The sequence below is a fragment of the Loxodonta africana genome, chromosome 3, assembly GCF_030014295.1.
Source record: "Loxodonta africana isolate mLoxAfr1 chromosome 3, mLoxAfr1.hap2, whole genome shotgun sequence".
Classification (NCBI taxonomy): Eukaryota; Metazoa; Chordata; class Mammalia; order Proboscidea; family Elephantidae; genus Loxodonta; species Loxodonta africana.
Window position 1 is genome coordinate 2,860,152 of NC_087344.1, and position 23,075 is coordinate 2,883,226.

The 23,075-nt window shown below is 41.7% G+C and overlaps 1 protein-coding gene across 17 annotated transcripts in view; it reads left to right on the top strand.

Moving 5' to 3' along the window:
• LOC104847125 (zinc finger protein OZF-like) overlaps positions 1-23,075 on the top strand; it is a 181,325-nt gene that overhangs the window by 144,638 nt on the left and 13,612 nt on the right. For 5 of the 17 annotated variants that reach the window (XM_064280188.1, XM_064280189.1, XM_064280185.1 and 2 more), the window contains exon 3: positions 3,201-3,450. In XM_064280188.1, the coding sequence (XP_064136258.1) occupies positions 3,448-3,450 (3 nt within the window). In that variant the 5' untranslated portion in view covers positions 3,201-3,447. Of the gene's footprint in view, positions 1-690; positions 947-989; positions 3,451-4,519; positions 4,627-23,075 lie in introns of those variants that run through there. The other 12 variants (XM_064280193.1, XM_064280183.1, XM_064280187.1 and 9 more) reach the window with 12 other exon arrangements.

The window sequence follows — 23,075 nt, forward strand, 5'->3', positions numbered from 1 at the left end:
TTGATTCGACAAAAGGAAGTTGTATGCCCTACCGTCAGGAATCCGGCTGCTGTTCTCAACACGACTTTACCTTTAGACCCAGCCAGTGAATGACAGTATCAAAGAGGAAAACCATCTTCTGCCTTCCTTCCAGTTTTTATTTCCTGTATGGGGGCCCCTAATGTTTTCTTAGGCTTAGGTGAGGTGTCCCTCGTCTTAGGAGTATTTCTTCAGTAAGTACTAAGTAGTCTATTTTTCCTTAATCCTTCAATCTATTTTCATTCATTTCCTTATTGTTTATTAGTTTGTTTAATGGATGGTGACTGTGCCCTCGGAGAAATATAGGCTCTATGGAGATTTGTCTGAGTCTGTTAAAGCTTACAGCCTTGGAAACCTTATGGGGCAGTTCTCTGTCCTACAGGGTGGCTATGAATGAGTATTGAGTAGTTGTCAAGGGGTGTCTGCTTTACAGCTTCTGTTTAGGGAGGAAATTAAGGCAAGAGGAAGAATCTAAGGCCAAGTCCCTGAACCTGCCCACCATTGGGCGGAGCCCTCTGCCTCCGCGCCGGAACCCCGCCCCTCCCGCCGAAAGCTCAGCTCAGGAAGCGGAAGTGCGCGTGCGCGGCCGGCAGCCATGATTCGCGGTCGGCCGGCTGGGGCTTGAGGTACCTCTGCGGCGCCGCCGGCGTCCGGGCTGACCCGGTACCAGGTCCAGCCCGCCGGCAGGGGGGGGCCCGCTGGGGTTCCGAGGCCGTGCCTCCGTCTCCTGCGCAGTCCCGGCGTCTCCGGCTTCCCCGGATGGTGCCGGGCCGCGGGGCCTCCGTAGCCGGACTTGGCCTGCAGCCTCCCGCCGCCGGCGCTGCCTCTTCTCCGGGGCCTGGGCCTCGGCCGGCGGCGCAGCGAAGCGGCCGCTGTGCTCTCCCAGCCCGGCTGAGGAGTCCCGCGCCCGCCGCGTCGGGACGGCCAGGTAGGGGGGCGAGGCCTAGGTGTGTCGGGGCGTTAATAGGCGAGGCCGTGCGTGGGCGGAGACCAGGGGTGTCCGCGTCGCCGGGAGTCTGTGAGGAATGCGGGGTGACAGGCCCGGGGAGTTAGCCTGAGTGCGCCCCGCACCGGGCTCCGTCGTCCGCCTGCGTCCCCGCCGGCAAGGACTGTTCGGAAGCTCTTGGTGGTTCTCAAGGAAGTGGGTTTGTTCGCAGGCGTCTCCCCCTCCCCTAGTTTGTTAATGGGCTCTGGTGGCGCAGTGGTTAAGCGCTCGTCTGCTAAGCAAAAGGTCGGTGGTTCAACCCGCCATCCTCTGAGCAGGAGAAAGACGGGGTAATCTGCTTCTGTCAAGACTACACCCTTGGAAACTGTGTGGGGCAGTTGTATCCTACCAGATGGGTTTGCTGTGAGTCGGGATTGACTCCATGGCAAGGGTTTGGCCTTTAGTTTAATTGTTACAGGACTTTGACGTAGATGAAGTAGCAGGAAACATGGATGGAACTAGTACGCCCGTTTGGAACGATAGCTATCCCCACCTCGGGCTGCAAATATTTATTAAGAGGCAAGTTTCCAGGAATCATTTGGCTCTAAGGCAGAAATTTCCTCCACAGTTGTGCCAGAGACAATATGGCCCACCTGATGTGGCTGAACGAGGTTGACCTAGAAGACAAGCAGGTAATAGAGATCATAGACCCAGTGTTGCTCCGGGATCCTAAGCATAGACAGAGACAGGATTTGTGCTGGATTAAATGCTAATGAGGCAGCCATAATTTCTGCCACCAGATAGCCGCACTTAATAGGTTGGAGGCTCCTTGCAGTAAAAACGCGGCACATTTCCATTGTAAGAGCAGCAAATACTGGAATTGAGGACAGTCTGGGGAGGTGTGCGTTATGGATGTGTTCCAAATGTTTTAGCACGTCCTGGTCAGCTGCAGTGTTGCTGAGTGTTCCTCATTCTTGAAAATAATTATTTTAGAAAGTGTTCTTATTTGGATAAGTATGAATTGTGTGTGTGTGTGTGTGTTTTAACTATCAGAAATTGTTGGTTTATATGACACCTTTTTGGACATGAAGAAGTGAAACTTAAATTGATGAATAATGTGTGCAGCCTTTGCAGTAGAAATAATGTGTTTGTGTTTAAACCAAATGTAATAATATGGAATGAAGGTAAATGTGTATATTAAATCTTTTGAAGGTAGGTGTAACTAAAGGATGCCTTTTATCATAGAGCAAAAGAGAGAAATAAATACGTAGGTACTAAAGAATCAAGTCGCATCTGCAGGTATTTCAAACTTAAGATGTGTAATTTGTCCTGCTTGAGAAATCATTTCTAACTCCAGAGTCATTAACATAATCCATTTTTGTAATATTTAGAATTTTAATTCACTGGAGTTGTTATTATGGAAGTAGTCTTGTTACTTTCTTTCTTTAGTAATAACCATTTGATCCAGATCTGTTTAAAAGAGTCCATCTTTCCTTGCTGCAGTTTCTCAAACGTGATTTTGTTTTTCTAGGTTATCACTGCCTGGGATTGGCATTTAATCTTTGAAATGCCCACATTCCTCCTTGCATCCCCATGACATCAATCCCATGAAGAATGGAAGCCATGTTTTTTCGTTTTGGCAACAAGATCTTCCATAATCAGTCTTCTGTGTAGCTCCTTAACCCCGAGTGGAAAAAAAAAAAAAAAAAAAGATCCAAGAGAAAGAAAGAAAGTTTATTGCAAAATTGACAGGAAAATTATAGATCACGTTTTGCAATGATATAAATGAAATGAGAATTAAAAGAAAAGTTTAACTGCACATAATGAAAAATCAAGGAGTCTTGATGGATTCATTGACCAAATTTGAAAAATATGTTCTCCCTGAAAATTCACTCATGTTGATATCAAATATAAATGTCTATATGGATTTACAAGGAGCATAGATATCCAGGTGGAAAGCACAGTCTGACCCTTGGGCCTCTGACACCCTGTGAAAATCAGGTTCAGATTTTCTAGGCTGGTCAAGCCTGGATGCTTCTCCTGCTCTGGGATGAGGAAATTGCTCCATCTGTGATTTCTTGCCTTAAGATTGAAACCTGTAGAGCTGCATAAAGAATGCAAAGACCATCAAGGTGGAGCAATGCCTTGAGCCTGGGAGGAAGCCCTGCCCAGGCAAAGAGCTGAAGCCAAGGATCTGATACTTCTTAGTTACTTAATACCATCTCCCCACACCACTCCTCCTCTTCTTCCATTTCAGGTCCCAGGTGTGATCAGAAAGAAGTGGTCCAGTCTAGGCAGCTGTGGACCTAGGACAACCACCTAACACATCTATAAAATCATGAGTAAGGATTTCAACTGCTAACTGGCTGTGTAGACCAAATATTACTCATCTGCCTCCAGACTTCCTAGTGGCCTTGGTTCCACTCCCATCCTTCTTGCCTTCACTGGTTTCTTGGGCTGTAGAGAGAACATTCACTTAGACTTCAAGAGGCTGGAGGCAGGAAATGGTGAGTACCACGGAGAACTGGGTAATTGTTAGCATAAACAGGTGAGGCTAAATGTGATTTGTCGGGGTACCAGCTATATACTCCCAAATCTGTGTTTCTTCTGTAATATAAAAGGTGGCAGAAGAGGTCAAGGTCTATATCCTAAGAAGCCCATTGCCATGGGACCCTTTCTGTACACATATGCGGTTTTTAAAGCCTTGGATGCCTGGGTCACGTTCCTTCTGTGACTTCCAAGTTGGCACCATGGGGCATTACCATCCCCACCCTGGGCCTTGGTGCTCTGTGTTGAATGACACATCTCCTGACCAGAGCCTGAATCAGAACAGCTGTGATTGAGGAGGCTGAGCCCCAGGGCCTCCAGAGCAGGCCTTGTTCCATCACTGCAAACAGTGTTCTTTGCTTCCCCCAGGCACTGCAGTCTTTTCTAACACTGGAACCCCAACTCTCACGTTGTTGGATGGTGTGAAGAACGGGAGAGATAGTAAGGCAAGAATCATGGCTCTTTAGGGGTCCTGCATGAGGTTTAGTGCTCTCATGAGCTTACCAAAGGAATGAGGCAGGAGAGTGAGTCCACCTGGATCATGTGTGGTGTGTCCAAAACCATCATTTTTTTTTTCTCCCGTGGGATATTGGATTTGCTGGAGCCTTTCAGTTGTGTGAGAAACGTGACACCCAATCCAGACCCATGTTCTCCCAGCCTGTCTGCCTAGAGCTGGTATCAAACTCCTAAGTTATTTTACTGTTCCCAAGAGTCTTAGATTAGAATCTGAAGGTTTTTTTTGTGTGTGTTTTTTTTTAATTTCACTGTGCTTTGGGTGAAAGTTTACAGCTCAGGTTAGTTTCACGTTCAAAAATTTACACATACATTATTTTATGATATTGGTTGCAATCCCTACAATGTGACAGCACTCTCCCCCTTTCTACTCTGGGTTCCCTGTGTCCCTTGGCTCAGTTCCTGTCCCTTCCTGCCTTCTCGTTTTCCTTTTGAACGAGAGTTGCCCGTTTGGTTTCGTATATTAGATGGAGGTAAGAAGTCCATTCCTCGCCTGTATTATTGTTTGTCTTGTAGGCTTGCCTGACGTTTGACTGAAAAGTGGGCTTTGGGAGTGATTTCGGTTCTGAGCAGAGTGTCCAGGGGCCGTAGTCTCAGGGGTTCCTCTGGTCTCTTCCAGACCAGTAAGTATGATCTTATTCTGTGAATTTGAATATTGTTCTTCATTTTTCTCCCACTCTGTCAGGGACTGTATTGTGTTTGTGATGGTAACCAGTGACCATCTGGTTCTTCTGGGTTCGGGCTGGAGGAGGTGCTGGTTCATGTGGTCCTTAGTCCTTCAGGATAATATTTTCCTTGAGTCTTTGGTTTTTTTAATTCTCCTTTGTTCCACAATGGATGGGACCAGTACATGTATCTTAGATGGCCACTTGCAAGCTTTTAAAACTCTGGACACTACTCACCAAAGTAGAATGTAGAACATTTTCTTTATGAACTATGTTACGCCAGTTTACCTAGGTGTTCCCCATAATTATGGTCCCCAGCCCTCAGCCCTAGCAACTCGGTCCCTCAGGGTGCTTGAATGTATCTAGGAAACTTCCATGACTTTGCCTTGGTCAGGTTGTGCTGACATTGCCTATACTGTGTGTTTTTTTCCCTTCACCAAATTGGACATGTGTCTACTATCTAGTTAGTGATTTTCCTTCCTCCTCCCTCCCCACCCTCACAGTTATCAAAGAATGTTTGTTTGTTTGTTTGTTTGTTTTCTGAATGTAAACCTTTTCTTGAGTTTTTATAATAGTGGTCTCGTACATTATTTATCCTTTCGTGATTGACTTATTTCACTTAGTTAATGTCCTCCAGATTGATCCGTATGGTGAGATGCTTCACGGGTTCATCATTGTTCTTTGTCTTTTCATGGTATCATATTGTGTGTTTGTACCATAATTGGTTTATCCCTTCATCTGTTGATGGGCACTTAGGTTTTTTCCAGCTTTTTGCTGTTGTGAATAGTGCTGCAGTGAACATGGGTGTGCATATGTCTATTCACGTGACAGCTCTTATTTTTCTAGGATATGTCCCTAAGGAGTCGGACTTCTGAACCGTGTGGTATTTCTGTTTCTAGCTTTTTAAGGGGCCACCATATTATTTTCCATAGTAGTTGTAGCATTTTACATTCGACCAGAAGTGCATAAGAGTTCCAATCTCACCGCAACCTCTCCAACATTTGTTATTTTCTGGTTTTTTGATTAGTGCCAGCAATGGGGTTAAGATGTTATCTCATTGCAGTTTTTATTTGCATTTCTGTAATGACTAGCAATCATGAGCATTTCCTCACGTGCCTGTTAGCTGCCAGAATGTCTTTTTTGGTGAAGCATTTCTTCGTATCCTTTGCTTATTTTTTAAGTGGATTATTTGTCTTTTTGTTTTTGAGGTGTTGAAATATTTTATAGATTTTAGAAATTAGACCCTTGTTGGATATGTCGTAACCAAAATTTTTTTTCCAGTCCGTAGGTCCTCTTAATCTTTTGGTAAAGTCTTGATGAACATAAATATTTGATTTTTAGGAACTCCCAGTTATTTCGTCTCTCTTTTGGTGTTTGCTCATTGTTAGTTATAGTTTGTATTCCATTCATGCCATGTATTAGAGCCCCTAGCATTGTTCCTATTTTTTCTTTCATGATTTTTATTGTTTTAAGTTTTACGTTTATATCTTTGATCCATTTTGAGTTAGTTTTTGTGTATGGGGTAAGGTGTGGGCTTTGTTTCATTTTTTTACAGATGAACACCCAGTTAGGCTAACATCATTTGTTAAAGAGTCTGTCTTTTCCCCATTTCACGAACTTTAGCTCTTTGTCAAATATCAGCTGTTAATGGATGGATGGATTTATGTTTGGGCTGTTAGTTCTAGTCCATTGGTCTGTGTGTATGTTGTACCAGTACCAGACTGTTTTGACTACCATTGTTACATAACAGGTTCTAAGAGTGTGAGGCCTTCCACTTCGTTCCTTTTCTACAGTAATGCTTTTCTTATTTGGGGCCTCTTCCCTTTCCATATAAAGTTGGTGATTGGTTTCTCCATCTCCTTAAACAATGCTGTTGGAATTTAGATGCGGATCGCATTGTATCTCTAGATTGCTTTGGGCAGTATTGACATTTTCACAATGTTGAGTCTTCCTATCCCTGAGCATGGTATGTTTTTCCACATATTTAAGTTCCTTTTGATTTCTTGCGAGTATTTAGTAGTTTTCTTTGTATAGGTCTTTTATTCATGTCTCTGGTTAAATTTATTTCTAAGTGTTTTATCTTCTTGGGAACTATTGTAAATGGTAATGTTTTGCTCATTTCCTTTTTCTAAGTTCTCTTTGTTAGTGCAGAGAAATCCAACAGATTTTTGGATCCTGTTACTTTTATGAAATCATCTGTTAGTTTCAGTAGCTTTCTTGTGGATTCTTTGGGGTTTTCTGTGTATAAGATCGTATCATCTGTAAATAGGGGTAGTTTTGGATCTTCCTTACCTATTTAAAAAAAAATTTTTTTTACCTATTTGGATGTCATTTATTTCTTTTTCTTGCCTTATTGCTCTAGCCAGGACTTCCAGCACCATGTTGAATAAGAGAGGCGATAAAGGGCATCCTTGTCTGGTTTCCTTTCTCAAGGGGAATGCTTTCAGTCTCTCTCAGTTGAAAATAATGTTATCTGTTTGTTTTGCATACATGCCCTTTATTATGTTGAGGAATTTCCCTCGTATTTCTGTTTTGCTGAGAGTTTTTATCAGGAATGGGTGTTGGATGCCTTTTCTATGTCAACTGAGGTGATCATGTGATTCTTTTGTTTTATTTATGTGTTGTATGGTGTTGATTGATTTTCTAATATTGAACCATCCTTGCATACCTGATATGAATCCCACTTTGTCATGATACATTATTTTTGTGAGTGCTGTTGAATTATATTGACTAGAATTTTGTTGAGAATTTCTGCATCTGTATTCACAAGGCGTATTAGTCTGTAATTTTCTTTTTTTGTGGCGTCTTGTGTGGGTTTGTTATCAGGGTTATGCTGGCTTCATAGAATGAAGAGTATTCCTTTTATGCTCCAAAATACTTTGAGTAGTATTGGTATGAGCTCTTCTCTGATTCTCCAGTGAAGCTGTCTGGGCAAGAGCTTTTTTCTTTTGGGGACTTGTTTTTATTATCTCTTCTTTTGTTATAGGTCTGCTTAAATTTTCTACCTCAGTTTTTTTTTTTAGTTTAGGTAGGTAGAGCATGTTTCTAGAAATCTCCTTTAGGTTTTCAGATTTGTCGGGGTACAATTTTTATAGTATTCTTTTATGATCTTTTTTATCTCAGTTTGGTCTGTTGTATCACCTGTGTCATTTCTTATTTGGGTTATTTGCTTCCGCTCCTGTTTCTAACAGTGTTTTTGTTTTTTTGTTGTTGTTGGGTTTTTTTTTTTTTTGCTCAAAAAGCTTGTTATTGGAGACGATTTTCTTTAACTTCTCAGGGTCTGAGTTTCTACTGGAAGTAAATTTCAGAATCAAGTTATGTTTTTACTGAGAATTTTTCCGTTTAGTACATACAAAACTTCTCAAAGGAATGCTTATTCACTGATGTAAAAGTGGTTCTGAAGCTTACTTAATCTTGAGAAGGATCTTTAAAAGTCCTCTTACATTTGATATGTCATGCCAGAACCCCTGATATTCTAAACCTTCTTACCATTTTAAAAACATTCTGACTGAGATAAAATGTTGTTGTTGTTAGGTGCCGTTGGTTCCGACTCATAGCGACCCTACACACCACAGAATGAAACACTGCCTGGTGCTGCACAGCACTCACAGTTTTTGTTATGCTTGAGCCCATTGTTGCAGCCACTGTGTCATTCCATCTTGTTGAGGGTCTTCCTCTTTTCTGCTGACCCTGTACTTTACCAACCATGATGTCCTTCTCCAGGGGCTGATCCCTCCTGACAACATGTGCAAAGCATATAAGACGCGGTCTCGCCATCCTTGCTTTTAAGAAGCATTCTGACTGTGCTTCTTCCAAGACAGACTCGTTCATTCTTTTGGCAGTCCATGGTACATTCGATATTCTTTGCCAGCACCACAATTCAGAGTTGTTAGTTTTCAATCGTTGTCCGGCTTTCACGTGTACATGATGTGATTGAAAATAGCATGGGTTCGATCAGGTGCACCTTAGCCTTCAAGGTGACTTCTTTGCTTTCCAACTCTTTAAAGAGTTCCTTTGCAGCAGATTTGCCCAGTGCAATGTGTCTGTTGATTTCTTGACTGTTGCTTCCATGAGTGTTGATTAGGGATCTAAGTAAAATGAAATCCTTGGCATCTTCAATCTTTTCTCCATTGGTCATGATGTTCTTTATTGGCCCAGTTGTGAGGATTTTTCTTTTATGTTGAGGGGTAATCCATACTGAAGGCTGTGGTCTTTGATCTTCATCAGTAAGTTCTTCGAGTCCTCTTCACTGTCAGCAAGCAAGGTTGTGTGATCTGCATAACGCAGGTTGTTAATTAGTTTTCCTCCAGTCCTCATGCCCCATTTTTCTTCATATAGTCCAGTTTCTTGGATTATTTGTTCAGTGTACAGATTGAATAGGTGTGGTGAAAAGACACAACCCTGACACACATCTTCCCTGACTTTAAACCATGCACTATCCCCTTGTTCTGTCCGAACAACTATCTCTTGATCTATGTACAGGTTCCTCAAGACACAATTAAAATGGTAGTAGTAAAACGGAATGTGCAAAGACCTGGAATTACAGAAAACCCAAAGAGAAGAAAACACTTAGTATTTCTCAAGCTGCAAGAACTGCACAAAAATTCAAGCCTTGAGTTCCAACATTGAAGGATTCTATGGGCAAAGAATTGATTCACCCAGGAAGCATCAAAAGGAGATGGAAGGAATACACAGAGTCACTGTACCAAAAAGAATTGGCCAGTGTTCAGTCATTTCAGGATGTATCATATGATCGAGAAGTAAGGGTAATGAAGGAAGAATTCCAAGCTGCCCTGAAGGCATTGTTATAAAACAAGGCTACGTGAATTGATAGAATACCAATTGAGGTGTTTCAACAAATGGATGAAATGCTGGAAGCACTCACTCGCCTATCCCAAGAAACTTGGAAGACTGCTGCTTGGCCAGCTGACTGAAGGAGATGCATATGCATGCTCGTTCCAAAGAAAGATGATTTGACAGAATGCGGAAATTTTCAAACAATGTCATAATTCTCACATGTAATAAAATTATGTTCGAAATAATTCAAAAACGGGTACCAGCAGTACCTGGACAGGGAACTGCCAGAAATTCAAGTCAGATTCAGAAGAGGACGTGGGATGAGAGAAATCTTTGTTGATGTTAATTTGATCTTGGCTGAAAGGAGAGAATACGAGAAAGATGTTTACCTGTGCATTATTGACTATGCAAAGTCATTCGACTATGTGGATCATAACAAATTGTGGATAACATTGTGAAAAATGGGAATTCCAGAACCCTTAATTGTGCTCATGGGGAGCCTGTACATAGACCTAGTAGACATTCAAACAGAACAGTTAGACGATGCATATTTTAGTATCAGGTTTGGTTTGCATCAAGGTTGTATCCTTTCACCGTGCTTACTCAATCTATATGCTGAACAAATAATTTGAGAAGACGGAGTATGTGAAGAACACAGCATCAGGATTGGAGAAAGACTCATTAACAGACTGTGATGTACAGATGACACAACCTTGCTTGCTGAAAAAGAACTTGAAGCACTTACTGGTAAAAATCAAAGACTACAGTCTTCAGTGTGGGTTACACATTAACATAAAGAACACAAATCCTCACAACGGGGCCAATAACAACATGATAAATGGAGAACATACCGAAGTCAAGGATTTCATTTTGCTTGGATCCACAGTCGACACCTTTCGAAGCAGCAGTCAAGAAATCAAATGATGTATTATTGCGTTGGACAAATTGCCATAAAAGATCTCTTTAAAATGTTGGAAAGCAAAGAAGACACTGAAGACTAAGGTTCACTTGACCCAAGCCATGGTGTTTTCATTCGGCTCGTATGTATGGGAAAGCTAGACAATGAAAAAGGAAGATTGATGCATTTGAATTATGGTGCTGCCAAAGAATATTTAATATTCCATGGACTGTCCAAAGAATGAACAAATCTGTTTTGGAAGAGTACAGCCAGAATGCTTAGAAGTCAGGATGAAGGAACTTCATCTCACACACTTTGGACATGTTATCAGGAGGGACCAGTCCCTGGAGAAGGACATCATGCTTGGTATAGTAGAGAGTCAGTAAAAAGAGGAACACCCTCAATGAGAAAGATTGACACAGTGGCTGCATACATTGGCTCAAACATAGCAAAGATTGTGAGAATGGCACTGTTCCTGTTGTATATAGGGTCGTTAAGAGTCAGAAGCAACAACATACTGGTAGTATATTGTAGAATGTATTAAACTTATACACACAGAGCCCTGGTGGCACAGTGATTGAGAGCTTGGCTGCTAACCAAACGGTCGGCAGTTCAAATCCACTAGCCGCTTCTTTCTCGGAAACCTTACGGGGCAGTTCTGTCCTGTAGGGTGCTATGAATCAGAATCAACTCAACAGCAACTGGTTTGGTAACAGGTTTTATTATATACACACGCTCTTCTGCAGAGTATTTCATGCAGACTTGTCCGTACGCACAGTTGAGTGAGTGTGTGTGTGTGTGTTTGGACAAGTCTCCATGCAGTATTTCTTAGAATACTTTGGGTATTTGTGAACATTTGCACTTACCTGTAAATTTTTACACTATTTGTGAAGTTCTAAAAAATATTAAATTGTATGAGATTTTTTGGGGAGCTCTTTGGAAATTAGGATCTATTTGGGTAGAACAGTGTTCTAAAAACACAATTTGTATTTTCATTTATTTGTCTGTCTGGATATCCTTTTGTAATGCTTTATAGCTGATTAGGATCTTCCGTTTACTTAATTACACTCCTTCATGGTCCCTTTTATTTTCACTAAAATACATATTTTCCTTTTGAGGTAAATTTTTCAGCTGCTTTGTATTGTTGTGTGGTTAGGTGCCGCCCAGTTGGTTCCAAGTCATAGCAACCCTTTGTACAACAAAACGAAACACTGCCCAGTCCTGCACCATCTTAAGATCGCTGTGTTTGATCCTGTTATTGAGACCCCTGTGTCAATGCATCTCATTGAGGGTCTTCCTTTTTTTCACTGACCTTCTACTTTACAAAGCATAATGTCCTTCTCCAGGGACTTGTCCCTCCTGATACCATGTCCAAAGTATGTAAGATGAAGCCTCACCATCCTTGCTTCTAAGGAGTATTCTGGCTATAGATCTTCCAAGACAGTTTCTTAGTTCTTCTGGCAGTCTGTGGTATATTCAGTATTCTTCACCAGTACGGTAATTCAAAGGCATCAGTTCTACTTTGGCTTACTTATTCACCGTCCAGCTCTCGCATGCATATGAGAGGATTGAAAACACACCATGACTTGGGTCAAGCGTACCTAAGTCCTCAAAGTGACATCTGTGCTTTGTAATACTTTAGAGAGGTCTTTTGAAGCAGATTTGTCCAGTGCAACATGTCATTTGATTTCTTGATTGCTGCTTACATGGGTGTTAATTGTGGATCCAAGTAAAATGAAATCCTTGCCATAGACGAATGAGTACCTCCAGCACTGCATCTGTTTCTTGAAACATCTCAACTGGTATTCCATCAATTCTTGGATCCTTGTTTTTCACCAATGCCTTCAGTGCTACTTGGACTTCTTCCTTCAGTATCATCAGTTCTTGATCATATGTTACCTTCTGAAATAGTTGAATGTTGACCAATTCTTTTTGGTACAGTGACTCTGTGTATTCCTTTCATCTTCTTTTGATGCTTCCTGCACTTTTCATTATTTTGCCCATAAAATCCTTCAGTATTTCAACTTGAGGCCCAAATTTTTTCTTCAGTTCTTTCAGCTTGAGAAATGCCAAGCGTGCTTTTCCTTTCTGGTTTCCTAACTCCAGGTCTTTGCACAGTTCATTATACTTAGTCTTTTCAAGCTGCCATTTGAAAACTTCTGTTCCCCTCTTTTACTTTGTCATTTTTTCTGTTCACTTTAGCTACTTGATATTCAAGAGCAAGTTTCAGAGTCTCTTCTGACATCCATTTTTGTCTTCTTGCTTGTCTTTTTAATGACCCATAGCTTCTTTCATGTATGATGTCCTCGATGTCATCCCACAACTTCTGTGGTCTTTGGTCGTAAGTGTTCAGTGCATCAGATCTATTCTTGAGGTGATCTCTAAATCCAAGTAGGATATGCTCAAGGTCGTACTTTATTTCTTGTGGACTTGGTTTAATCTTTTGCAGTACTGTTGCTGCTTTATGCTAGTCCATATTGATTTGTAAAATAAACCTTACTTTGTTGTTTTCCAACCCAAAAAAGATGCTGAAATCTCTCAGTTCTATAATCATCTTTATATTCTTTTAGGGTTGTACGTACATATTTACCCTGGAAGATAGAATGGGCTGTGGTTTTTTTCACTTGGAAATCCTTAACCCTTTCCTTTCTTTTTTTGGAGGAGAATGTACTAGATAGAACTTCTAAGATAAGGTTGAATAGGAGTAGAACACTGGATATCCTTGTTTTTCACCTGTTTTCCTGGGAAAGTGTTGAAATTTCACTATCTACTTTGATTTACATTTTCTGTGTATTCTTATTGTTACGGATTGAGTTGTACCCCTTAAAAATAAGTGTTGTAAATCCTAACCTCTGTGCCTGTGGCTACAACCCCATTTAGGAATTAAAAAAAAAAGATGCCATCTACTCGATTCCAGCTGGTAACTCTATAGAACAGAGTAGAACTGCTCCATAGGGTTTCTAAGCAGCCGGCTAGTGGTTTAGAACTGCCGACCTTATGGTTAGCATCCGAACTCTTAACCACTGTGTTAATGAGGTAGGATGATTCATGTAGGGTTTGTCTCGAGTCAGTCTCTTTTGAGATATAAAAGAGGTTAAACAAGCAAGCAATCAAGCAGAGATGGGGAAGCGAGCTATGAAGCCACGTGAAGATTGCCCGGGAGCAGAAGATTAGAGGAGACAAGGACTCTCCTCCAGAGCTGACTGAGAGAGAAAGCCTTCCCCTAGAGCCAGAACTCTGCATTTAGGCATCTAGCTTTCTAAACTGTGAGAAAATAAATTTCTCTTTGTTAAGGCCACTCGTTCATGGTATTCCTGTTATAGCAGCACTAGATAAGTAAGACAGAATTTGGTACCAGAAGAATGGTGTGCTCCTGTGACAGGTAACTAAACTGTGGAAGCAGTTTTGGGATTGGGCAATGGGTAGAGGCTGGAAGAGTTTTAAGGTGCCTAGTAGTAAAGCCTAGACTGCCTTGAAGAGACTGGTGGCAGAATTATGGATGTCAGAGGCAACTTTAGTTAGGGCTCAGAAGGAAGTCGGGAGAGCTACAGAGGAAGTCTGTCACTTTAGACAATAACGTGTTACCAGAAACAGAATGTTGCTAGAAATGTAGACATTAAATGTGCTTCTAGTGAGGCTTTAAAAGGAAATGATGACTATGTCGTGGACAAAGGAGGAAAGGTGGTGCTTTTTATGTACTGACAGTGGACTTGTCTGAATTGGGTATGTCCCAATGTTTGGTGAAAGGTAGAACTTACCAGTAATGTACTTGGGTATCTGGATGATGAACTTTCTAAGGAAGATCTTAAAGGGGCCATGTGGTTTCTTTATGCTGCTTATGCTAAAATACGAGAGGAAAGAAATGGACTTAAAAATGAACTGGACAAAATGAAAACTGAACTTAAAGATTTAGAAAATCTTGATGTACAAACTACAGAAAGACATATGTCCTAGAATGTGCTCCAAGGACGTGGCTACACAAATTTTTTTAAAAGAGACTAAGCCTGTAACTGATGAATCTAACCTACTACTACAGCAGAAAACCCATCATCTGAGACTGAAGGGGACAAAGAAATAATGAAAGGAGAGAATGCTGTCTGCGTCTTCGAGTTCTTCAGGCAGGAAGTAGGCCAAAGAAGTTATATCTGTTGTCCTCTAAGAAAAGGAAAGAACTGTCCCTGGAGCAGCTCTGAGATCAGCAGAACTGTTAGAAGGAGCACAAAAAGCAGGATCTTCTGGGTTTCAAAGAGTAGGGTCTTGGTCTCCTAAATATCAAAGAAGGGAGGAGGGCCACAGCCTCCTAGGTTTCAAAGAGTCATAGGTCCTCCCTCTCAGTTCCAGAGTGTAGGGTTGACATTAAGGTGTGCCATGGGGATGGGGCCAACACCCAAACCTGATGGACTAGGAGAATGGGGCCACCCAAACTCAAGGTAGCAGAGTTGAAATCCTCGTAGGCCTGGAAAGTAGTGCTGAAGCCCATGGCCGAGGGGCCACCACACAGAATCCTAAGCGCATGGCCCACACTCAGAGTCTGCAGGACTGCTTACTGCCCAGATGGTCTCAGAGAACAGAAGATTATTTTCGAGCCTTGAGAGCTAATGTAATTTGTTCTGCTGAGTTTTGGAGTTGCTTGATGCCTGTTTTACCTCCAATTTATCCCATTTGCAGTGGAAATATCTACCTTATGCCTGTTCCACCATTATGCTTTGGAAGCAGGTAACTTATTTTAGATTTCACAGGTTCACAGATGGAGAGGAATTTTGCCTCAGGATAAAATATGCCGAAAATTTCACTCATACGTGATTTAGATGATTCATAAGACGAGATTTTGGACTTGGAGTTCACTTAAGACTTTTTGGGATAATATGATGGGATGGGGTAAAAGTGTTTTGCATGTAGCAAGGACATGGATTTTTGAAGGTTGTAGTTTGGAATGTTTTGGTTTGAATTGTGTCTCCCAAAAATGTGTTGTAAATGCTAACCTCTATGCCTGTGGTTATAATCCACTTTGAGACTAGGTTCTCTTTGTTATGCTAATGAGGCAGAATTCATGTAGGGTTTGTCTTGAGTCACCCCCTTGTGAAATACTAAACAAGGGAGTGAACAGGCAGAAATGGGGGAATAGAGATTCCAAGCCACATGAAGATCTCCCAGGAGCAGAAGCTCAGAAGAGACAACAACCTTCCTGCATAGTCAACAGAGAGAGAAAGGCTTCCCCTAGAGCCAGTGCTCTGAATTTGGACTTCTAGCCTCTTAAACTGTGAGAAAATAAATTTCTGTTTGTTAAATCCACCTGCTTATGAAATTTGTGTTCTATAGCAACCTAAATTACTAAGACACCCCTTTTCAGGTTGTACATGGTTTTGTTTTGTTTTATTTTTTCCATTTCTAAATTTGGTTAGAGTTTTTTACATACGTGAACAATTTTTACTAAATGTACAGTTGAGTGAAACAAAATTTTTCAGCATCCAAGTAATAGAAATACCCTTGCTTTTGACCTCCCTCATGAGTTTAAATCACACTTTCTGCCCTCTTGATACAGCCAGTATCTCCGTATTTGTGAGTATGTTTGCTTTTATTCATATTTTCGAACCTATTTGATTGTTTTTATGTTGTAAACAGAATGACACTATATGTACTTTTTATGCCAATTCCTACATTCACATTTGCATTAGGACGACTTCTGTAGGCTGTTCATACACTTAAATTGGAGTGTGTAGTATTGTCTGCTAAGAAAATACTGTAATAACTTAACAGTTTTATTTTGGGGGAATATTTGGGCAATTTCCATTTGGAGACTATTGTAAAGAGTGCTTTTATCGTTTCACCTCTTATATTTAGGTCATTAATCTATTTTTAATAAATTTTTGTATATGATGTGATGTAAGGGTCCATCTTAATTCTTTTGCATGTAGAAATCCAGTTGTGCTAACACCACCTGTTGTAGAGATTCATCTTTACTGTTAAAACAGTTCTTTAAAAAAACGTTTCTTGTTTTTTGTATCTTCCCCAGCTGGGTGTGTTATCCCCGTTTCAGTAACAAACCGCGTGTAACATCTGCATTCTTTACCATGAAATCTGCTCCCTTGAAGGCTTCTCATCTGTATCAATGGCACTCCATCTTTTCATTTTTAGTGGGCAAACATTTTGGACTTGTCCATGCCACCTTTTCCAGCAACCTTCAGTCCTGAAGGAACTTTTGTTGCCTCTACCTTATGAGCATCCCTTGCACTCTCACTTTTATTACCACCACTCTAGTCTCAACATTTCTTATGATGTGACCATACCCTTCTAACAGATCTGCCAGCTTCTACATTTACTGCTACACAAAGGTCTTTTTTTAAAGAGGCATCAGATCAGTTTCCTCTTCTACTCAAAACTCTGAAATTGCTCTGCATTTCACTCAAAAGCCTAAGTCTTTGCAGTGGCCATAAAGTGTCCTAGAACATATGTCCGCCTACCCCAGCCACCTTTCCGACTTCTGCTGTTTCTCTCCCATATCTCACGGTGCTCCAGTCAGCTGGTGTTTGAGAAACTTTGGCCAAGGCACACTTCAACCTTTTGGTAGGTTCTCTTTTTGTAGAATATACATTTATCAGTTATCCATTTGGATAACTCCTTCACATTCCTAAATAGTTAAACCAGTTGCCATCAAGTCAATTCTGATTTATGTTGACCATGTATGTGTTCAGAGTAGAACTACACTCCATGGGGTTTTCAATGACAATTACCTTTGAAAAGTAGATCACCAAGCTTGTCCTCCAAGGTGCCTCTAGGTAGGTTTAATCTGTCAGCCTTTCAGTTAGAGTCTTGTCCTTAGTCATTAAAGTCAGAGACTTTGCTTCACAACCTTGGGTAAATGGTAATTCTGTTTAACTTCTTCAGGAACTGCCGAATTGTTTCCAACACCATATGCACCATTTTACATTCCCACTAGCAATGGACGAGGGTTCTTTATTCTCCACATTCTCCAAACCACTTGCTATTTGTTGTTTGTTTTTGTTATAATAGCTGTCTGCCTTAAGCTGGGTTCCCTAGTGAAGCAAAACCAGTGAAGCGTATTTATATACAGAGAGAGCTACAAGCTCAAAACTCAAAGTGAGAGCCTTGCTAGAACATCCATTTATATACTATAGGCAGGCTACACCCCCACAGAAACTCCCTTGCAGCTGATCGGCTGCTCATAGCAGATCTTTTCATGGAGTTAATTACATCGTTACATAACTGTCAAACTGTATCATAACTGCCAAACCACCGAGAATCATGGCTCAGCCAAGTTGACATATAATCTTAACCATCACAGTCTACCCCTTGAAAATTCAGCACCTGTACATATTTTCTTAAACCATACATAATTTCTAGATAAAGACAATAACAGTCATGCTTGTACGTAACATGGTACAATAAACATGTACAACTGAAAACACACTAGCCCAATTTACAGCTCACATTTTTTAAGTGATGAAACAAAATATTTGATGCACACATAGAAGGAAGAAATATTCATAAAAGAGTCCTCGTTTCTGCAACTGTTTATGTGATTGTAGCTGCTATATAGAAGTGCCTTCTTCCACCACCCATTCATTTCCTTTACCTTCAGCAAGCACCTCAGCTGGTCGTGGTTGTTTGCCTCGTGGGGTAACCCAAACCTTAATTCCTGAAGGGCCTGAGCCATCAGTAGTCATGTCAGAATTGGGTTGCTGTAGTTTTCCATTGGCTATAGTCACAGGGCATGATAGTACTAAGAGATGTCTTAAGGAATCTCCTGTATTCCATGCATAATCTCCTTTACCTTTATTATGTAAAAGCAGTCTGATTGCCCCTTAGTAATCAGGATCAATCACACCAGCCACTATGATAAGTTCCTCCTTTGCCTGTTGATCCAGAGGCATGAGGAGCCCAAAGCGGCTGGGTGACATTCTTAATTTCCAGTTCAGTGGAATCAGTATTATGTCTTCAGGTGGGAGCATTCCTCCCTTTGGAACTAAGACCTCTAGACCTGCAGAGCATAGGGTCACGGGGACAGGAAGCAAATACTTAGAATGGGTCACTAGGGGTAATAGTGAGTGGTGCCAGTCCCATTTCCACCCCTTAGTTCCTGGCTGTGGGAGAAACACCACCATATATTGTACACTGGTTTAAAGCTTATACAGCTTCCAGGAGAATATTTCCCCAGCCTGTTAGGTATTGCCACCTAAATGGCACCGTAGTTGTGTCCTTAGAAGGCCACTTCATCATTCTGTCAAGCCAGCTGCTTCAGAATAGTGGGAAACATGGTAAGACCAGTGAATTCCATGAGTGTGAACCCATTCCTGCACTTTATTTCCTGTGAAGTGAGTCCCTTGAACCTAGGCGATACTGTGTGGGACACCGTGATGGTGGATAAGGCATTCTGTGAGTCCATGGATGGTAGTTTTGGCAGAAGCATTACATGCAGGGAAGGCAAATCCATATACAAAGTAAGTTTCTATTCAGGAAGAAGAAAACAATGCCCTTTCCGTGATGGAAAGCAGTCCAATGTAGTCAACCTGCCACCAGGTTGCTGGCTGATTACGCCTGGTGTCATACCAGGGACTCTGTTGGTTTCTGGTGCTGACAGATTGGGCACTCGCAGTGGCTGTAGCCAAGTGTGCCTTGGTGAATGGAGGTTCATTTTCTGTGCCCATGTGAAACCTCCATCCCTGCTGCCGTGGCCAATTTGTTCATGAGTCCATTGGGCAATGATGGGAGTGACTGGGAAAAGGGGATGACTTGTCTCCATAGAATGCATCGTCGTACCCACTTGAAATCATCCTCTGCCAATGTCACCAAAGTGAGCACTCACATGAGACACAAATGTCTTCACTTCTTTGGTCCATTCAGAGAGGTCTGTCCAAATAAATACCTCTACCCCCTACCTCCTCGTCACCAATTTTCCAATCATGTTCCTTTCAAGACAGTATTATCCTGCTAGATCATTGGCTACAGCCTGTGAATCAGTATACAGTTGTACACCTGGCCATTTCTCCCTTCAGGCAAAGGGAACAGCCAGGTGCACTGCTTGAAGTTCTGCCCATTGCAAGGATTTCCATTCACTACTGTCCTTCGTCTGGGTACTGTCCTTCAGGGAGGTCCCAGGAAGGGGTTGCAGTGCTGCTGCTGTCCACTTTCAAGTGGTGCCTGCATATCACACAGAACCATCTGTAAACCATGCACGACTATTCTCTTCCTCAGTCAGTTGATCGTTAGACCCTCCCCGTGAGGCCGTAGTACAGTATGGAATAGGGCAGGTAATGTGACAGGAGTGGAGACCATGGGCATTAGGCCACTTTCTCATGCAACCAACTTGTTCATTCAAGTACTGCTCAGGCCCAACCTCATACATACCTCTTCTTTAATGATGGAGTCCTGCTGTGCACATCCAACTCTATGACTCTGTGGGTCAGACAACTCCCAGTTCATGACGGGTAGCTCAAGCAGCATGATGGCTTGGTGACCCATAGTTAAGTGTTCAGTCTCTACTAAGGCCCAGTAACAACTCTAAAGCTGTTTCTCAAAAGGGACAGTAGTTGTCTGCAGAGAATGGGAGGGCTTTTCTCCAAAACCTTAAGGGTCTGTGCTGTGATACACCAATAGGGGCCTGCCAGAGACTCCACACAGCATCTCTATCTGCCACTGCCACATCAAGAACCTTGCACAGTGGCCTGAACCTGTGGCAGAGCCTTGTTCTGGATCCAACTCAAAACGAGCAACTTTTTGAGTCATTTGATAAATTGGGTATATGCTGCTTCCAAATCCAAAGAGACCTACCAAGCGTTGTGCCTCCTTTCTCGTTGTGAGAAGGGCCAGATGCAATAAGTTATCTTTCACTTCAGAAGGAATATCTCGACATGCCCCACATGACTGGACCCCTCGAAATTTCACTGAGATTAAAGGCCCCTGAGTTGCTGTGGAATTAATTTCCCACATTCTAGCACACAAATGTCTTTTACCAATTAGTCCAGCATCATTGACTTCTTCCTTTCTAGGTCGTCAGCGTGTCATCAGTGTAATGGATCAGTGTGACAAGGGAGGGGCATTCAGGGTCCCTACAGACTCAGTTATGACATAAGGCTGGAGAGTTGATATACCCCTGAGGTAGGACAGTGAAGATGTATTGCTGGCCTTGCAGGTTGAGGGTAAACTGCTTTGGTGGTTCTTTGAAACAGGTGTGGAGAAACAGGCATTAGCCAGATCAAGAACTGTATACCAGGTACCAGGACATGTGTTAGTTTGCTCAAGCAATGAAACTACACCTGGAACAGCAGCTGCAGTTAGAGTCACCACCTGGCTAAGTTTTTGATAACCCGCTGTCATTCTCCAAGATCCACCCGTTTTTTGCACAAACCGAAGAATCAAGTAGAATGGGAATGTTGGGGAAATTACCACTTCTGCATCATTCATGTCTTTGGTGGTGGCGGTAATCTCTGTACTCCCTCCAGAAATGTGGTATCTCTTTTAAAGTGTTGAAAAGCAAGGATGTCACCTTGAAGTCTAAGGTGCGCCTGACCCAAGCAGTGGTATTTTCAATTGCCTATTACACATGCAAAAGCTGGACAATGAATAAGGAAGACCAAAGAAGAATTGATGCCTTTGAGTTGTGGTGCTGGCGAAGAATACTGACTATATCACGGGCTGCCAAAAGAAACCTTGGTGACGTAGTGGTTAAGTGCTACGGCTGCTAACCAAAGGGTCAGCAGTTCGAATCCACCAGGCGCTCCTTGGAGACTCTATGGGGCAGTTCTACTCTGTCCTGTAGGGTCGCAATGAGTTGGAATTGACTCGACGGCACTGGGTTTGGTTTGGTTTTGCCAAAAGAACAAACAAGTCTGTCTTGGAAGAGGTACAACCAGAATGCTCCTTGGAAGCAAGGATGGCAAGACTGCATCTCACACACTTTGGACATGTTATCAGGAGGGATCGGTCCCTGGAGAAGGACATCATGCTTGGTAAAGTAGAGGGTCTGTGAGAAAGAGGAAGACCCTCAACAGGATGGATTGCCACAGTGGCTGCAACAATGGGCTCAGGCATAGCAACGTTTGTGAGGATGGTGCAGGACAGGGCAGTGTTTCGTTCTGTTGTGCACAGGGATGCTATGAGTCAGCACCAACTCAACAGCACCTAAAAATAACAGTATTTTGTCGAGGATTTTTGTGCCTGTCTTCACCGGATACATTGTCATTTTCTTTTCTGGCCATGTCTGTGTCTTCCTTTTGTACCAGAGTAATATTCACTTGATAAAATGAGGAAGTGTTCCCTCACCTTCTAATTTTGGAGGAGTTTGAGATGGGCTGCTGTGACTTCTTTAAATGTTTGATAGAATTTAGCAGTGAAACCATCAGGTGTGGTGACTTCGTTCTTGGGATATTGTTGATTATTTACTCGATCTCTTTACTTGGTATAAAAACCAAAACCAAACCTGCTGCCATCGAGTCAGTTCCAACTCATGGCAACTCTATATGACGGAGTAGAACTGCCCCATAGGGTTTCCCAGGAGTGGCTGGTGGATTCAGACTGCTGACCTTTTACCTAGCAGCTGCGCTCTTAACCAGTGCGCCACCAGGGCTCTCTACTTGGTATGGTTATGTTAACATTTCCTAAAGTTCTCACGAAGTTAATTCTGCAAAGTTCGTTTGTTTGTTTTGGGGGCGGGGAGCAAGTTTTTCCTGGGGGATAGAACATGGAGCTGTTCGTGTCAGCATCTTGCTAACGTGTGTCCCTTTTCTCTCATCTCTTTATTTTTTGATATTGTTGTGTTTGTATATAAAGTGGGTTTCTTATAGACCAGATCTTTTTTGTTTTTTCAGTTGTTTTATTTAGACAGATTGTCAACATAACTGTATTTCTCTCTGCCTTGTTTGTTACTATTTGCTACTTGTTGCCCCTTGTTTCTTTTTTTATGCTACTGTTTTCTGTCTTATTTTAAAGAGCATTTTATGTGATTCCGTTCTGTCCATAATTATATCAATTATATATATTCTTTTTTAAATTTTATTTTAGTTGTTGCCCTAGAGTTTACATTACACGTAATTTATAGCTAACCCAAGTCCACTTCGAAATTATTCTGTGCCACTTCACAGGTAATGAAAGTACGTTATATCAGTATTTCCAATTCCTTTCTGTTATCCTTTGTAGAATTGCCAAACTTCATTTCACTTGTCCATAAGATATGATCGCCATAGCCATTGTGACTGTGATTATTTTTAATAAAATGTTATCTGTTAGATGAATTACAAACAAGAAAGATAAAAGATTTTATTTTACTTTCATTTCTTCCTTCTCTAATGCTCTTCCTTTGTTTTTGTACATACAAAAGCTCTTATGAAGAACTTCCAGTAACATTTCTTGTGAGACAGGTATACTCTCAACAAATTCCCTCAAATTCACTTGTCTGAAAACAGCCGTGTTTTTCCTTCATTTGTAGAGGATAATTTGCTGGACACAGAGTTCTAATTTGGTGTGTTTTTCCATGTAATGCTCACCAGTATTTCATGTCACTCTTCATGATAGCATGGCTTCTGAAGACAAGTTTGCTGTACTTCTTAATATTTTTCCTGTATAGGTGTCTTAGTTATCTGGTGCTGCTATCACAGAAATACCATAAGTGTATAGCTTTATCAAATAGAAATTTATTTTCTCAGCCTAGTAGGTTAGAAGTCCAAATACAGGGTGCCAGCTCCGGGGGAAGGCTTTC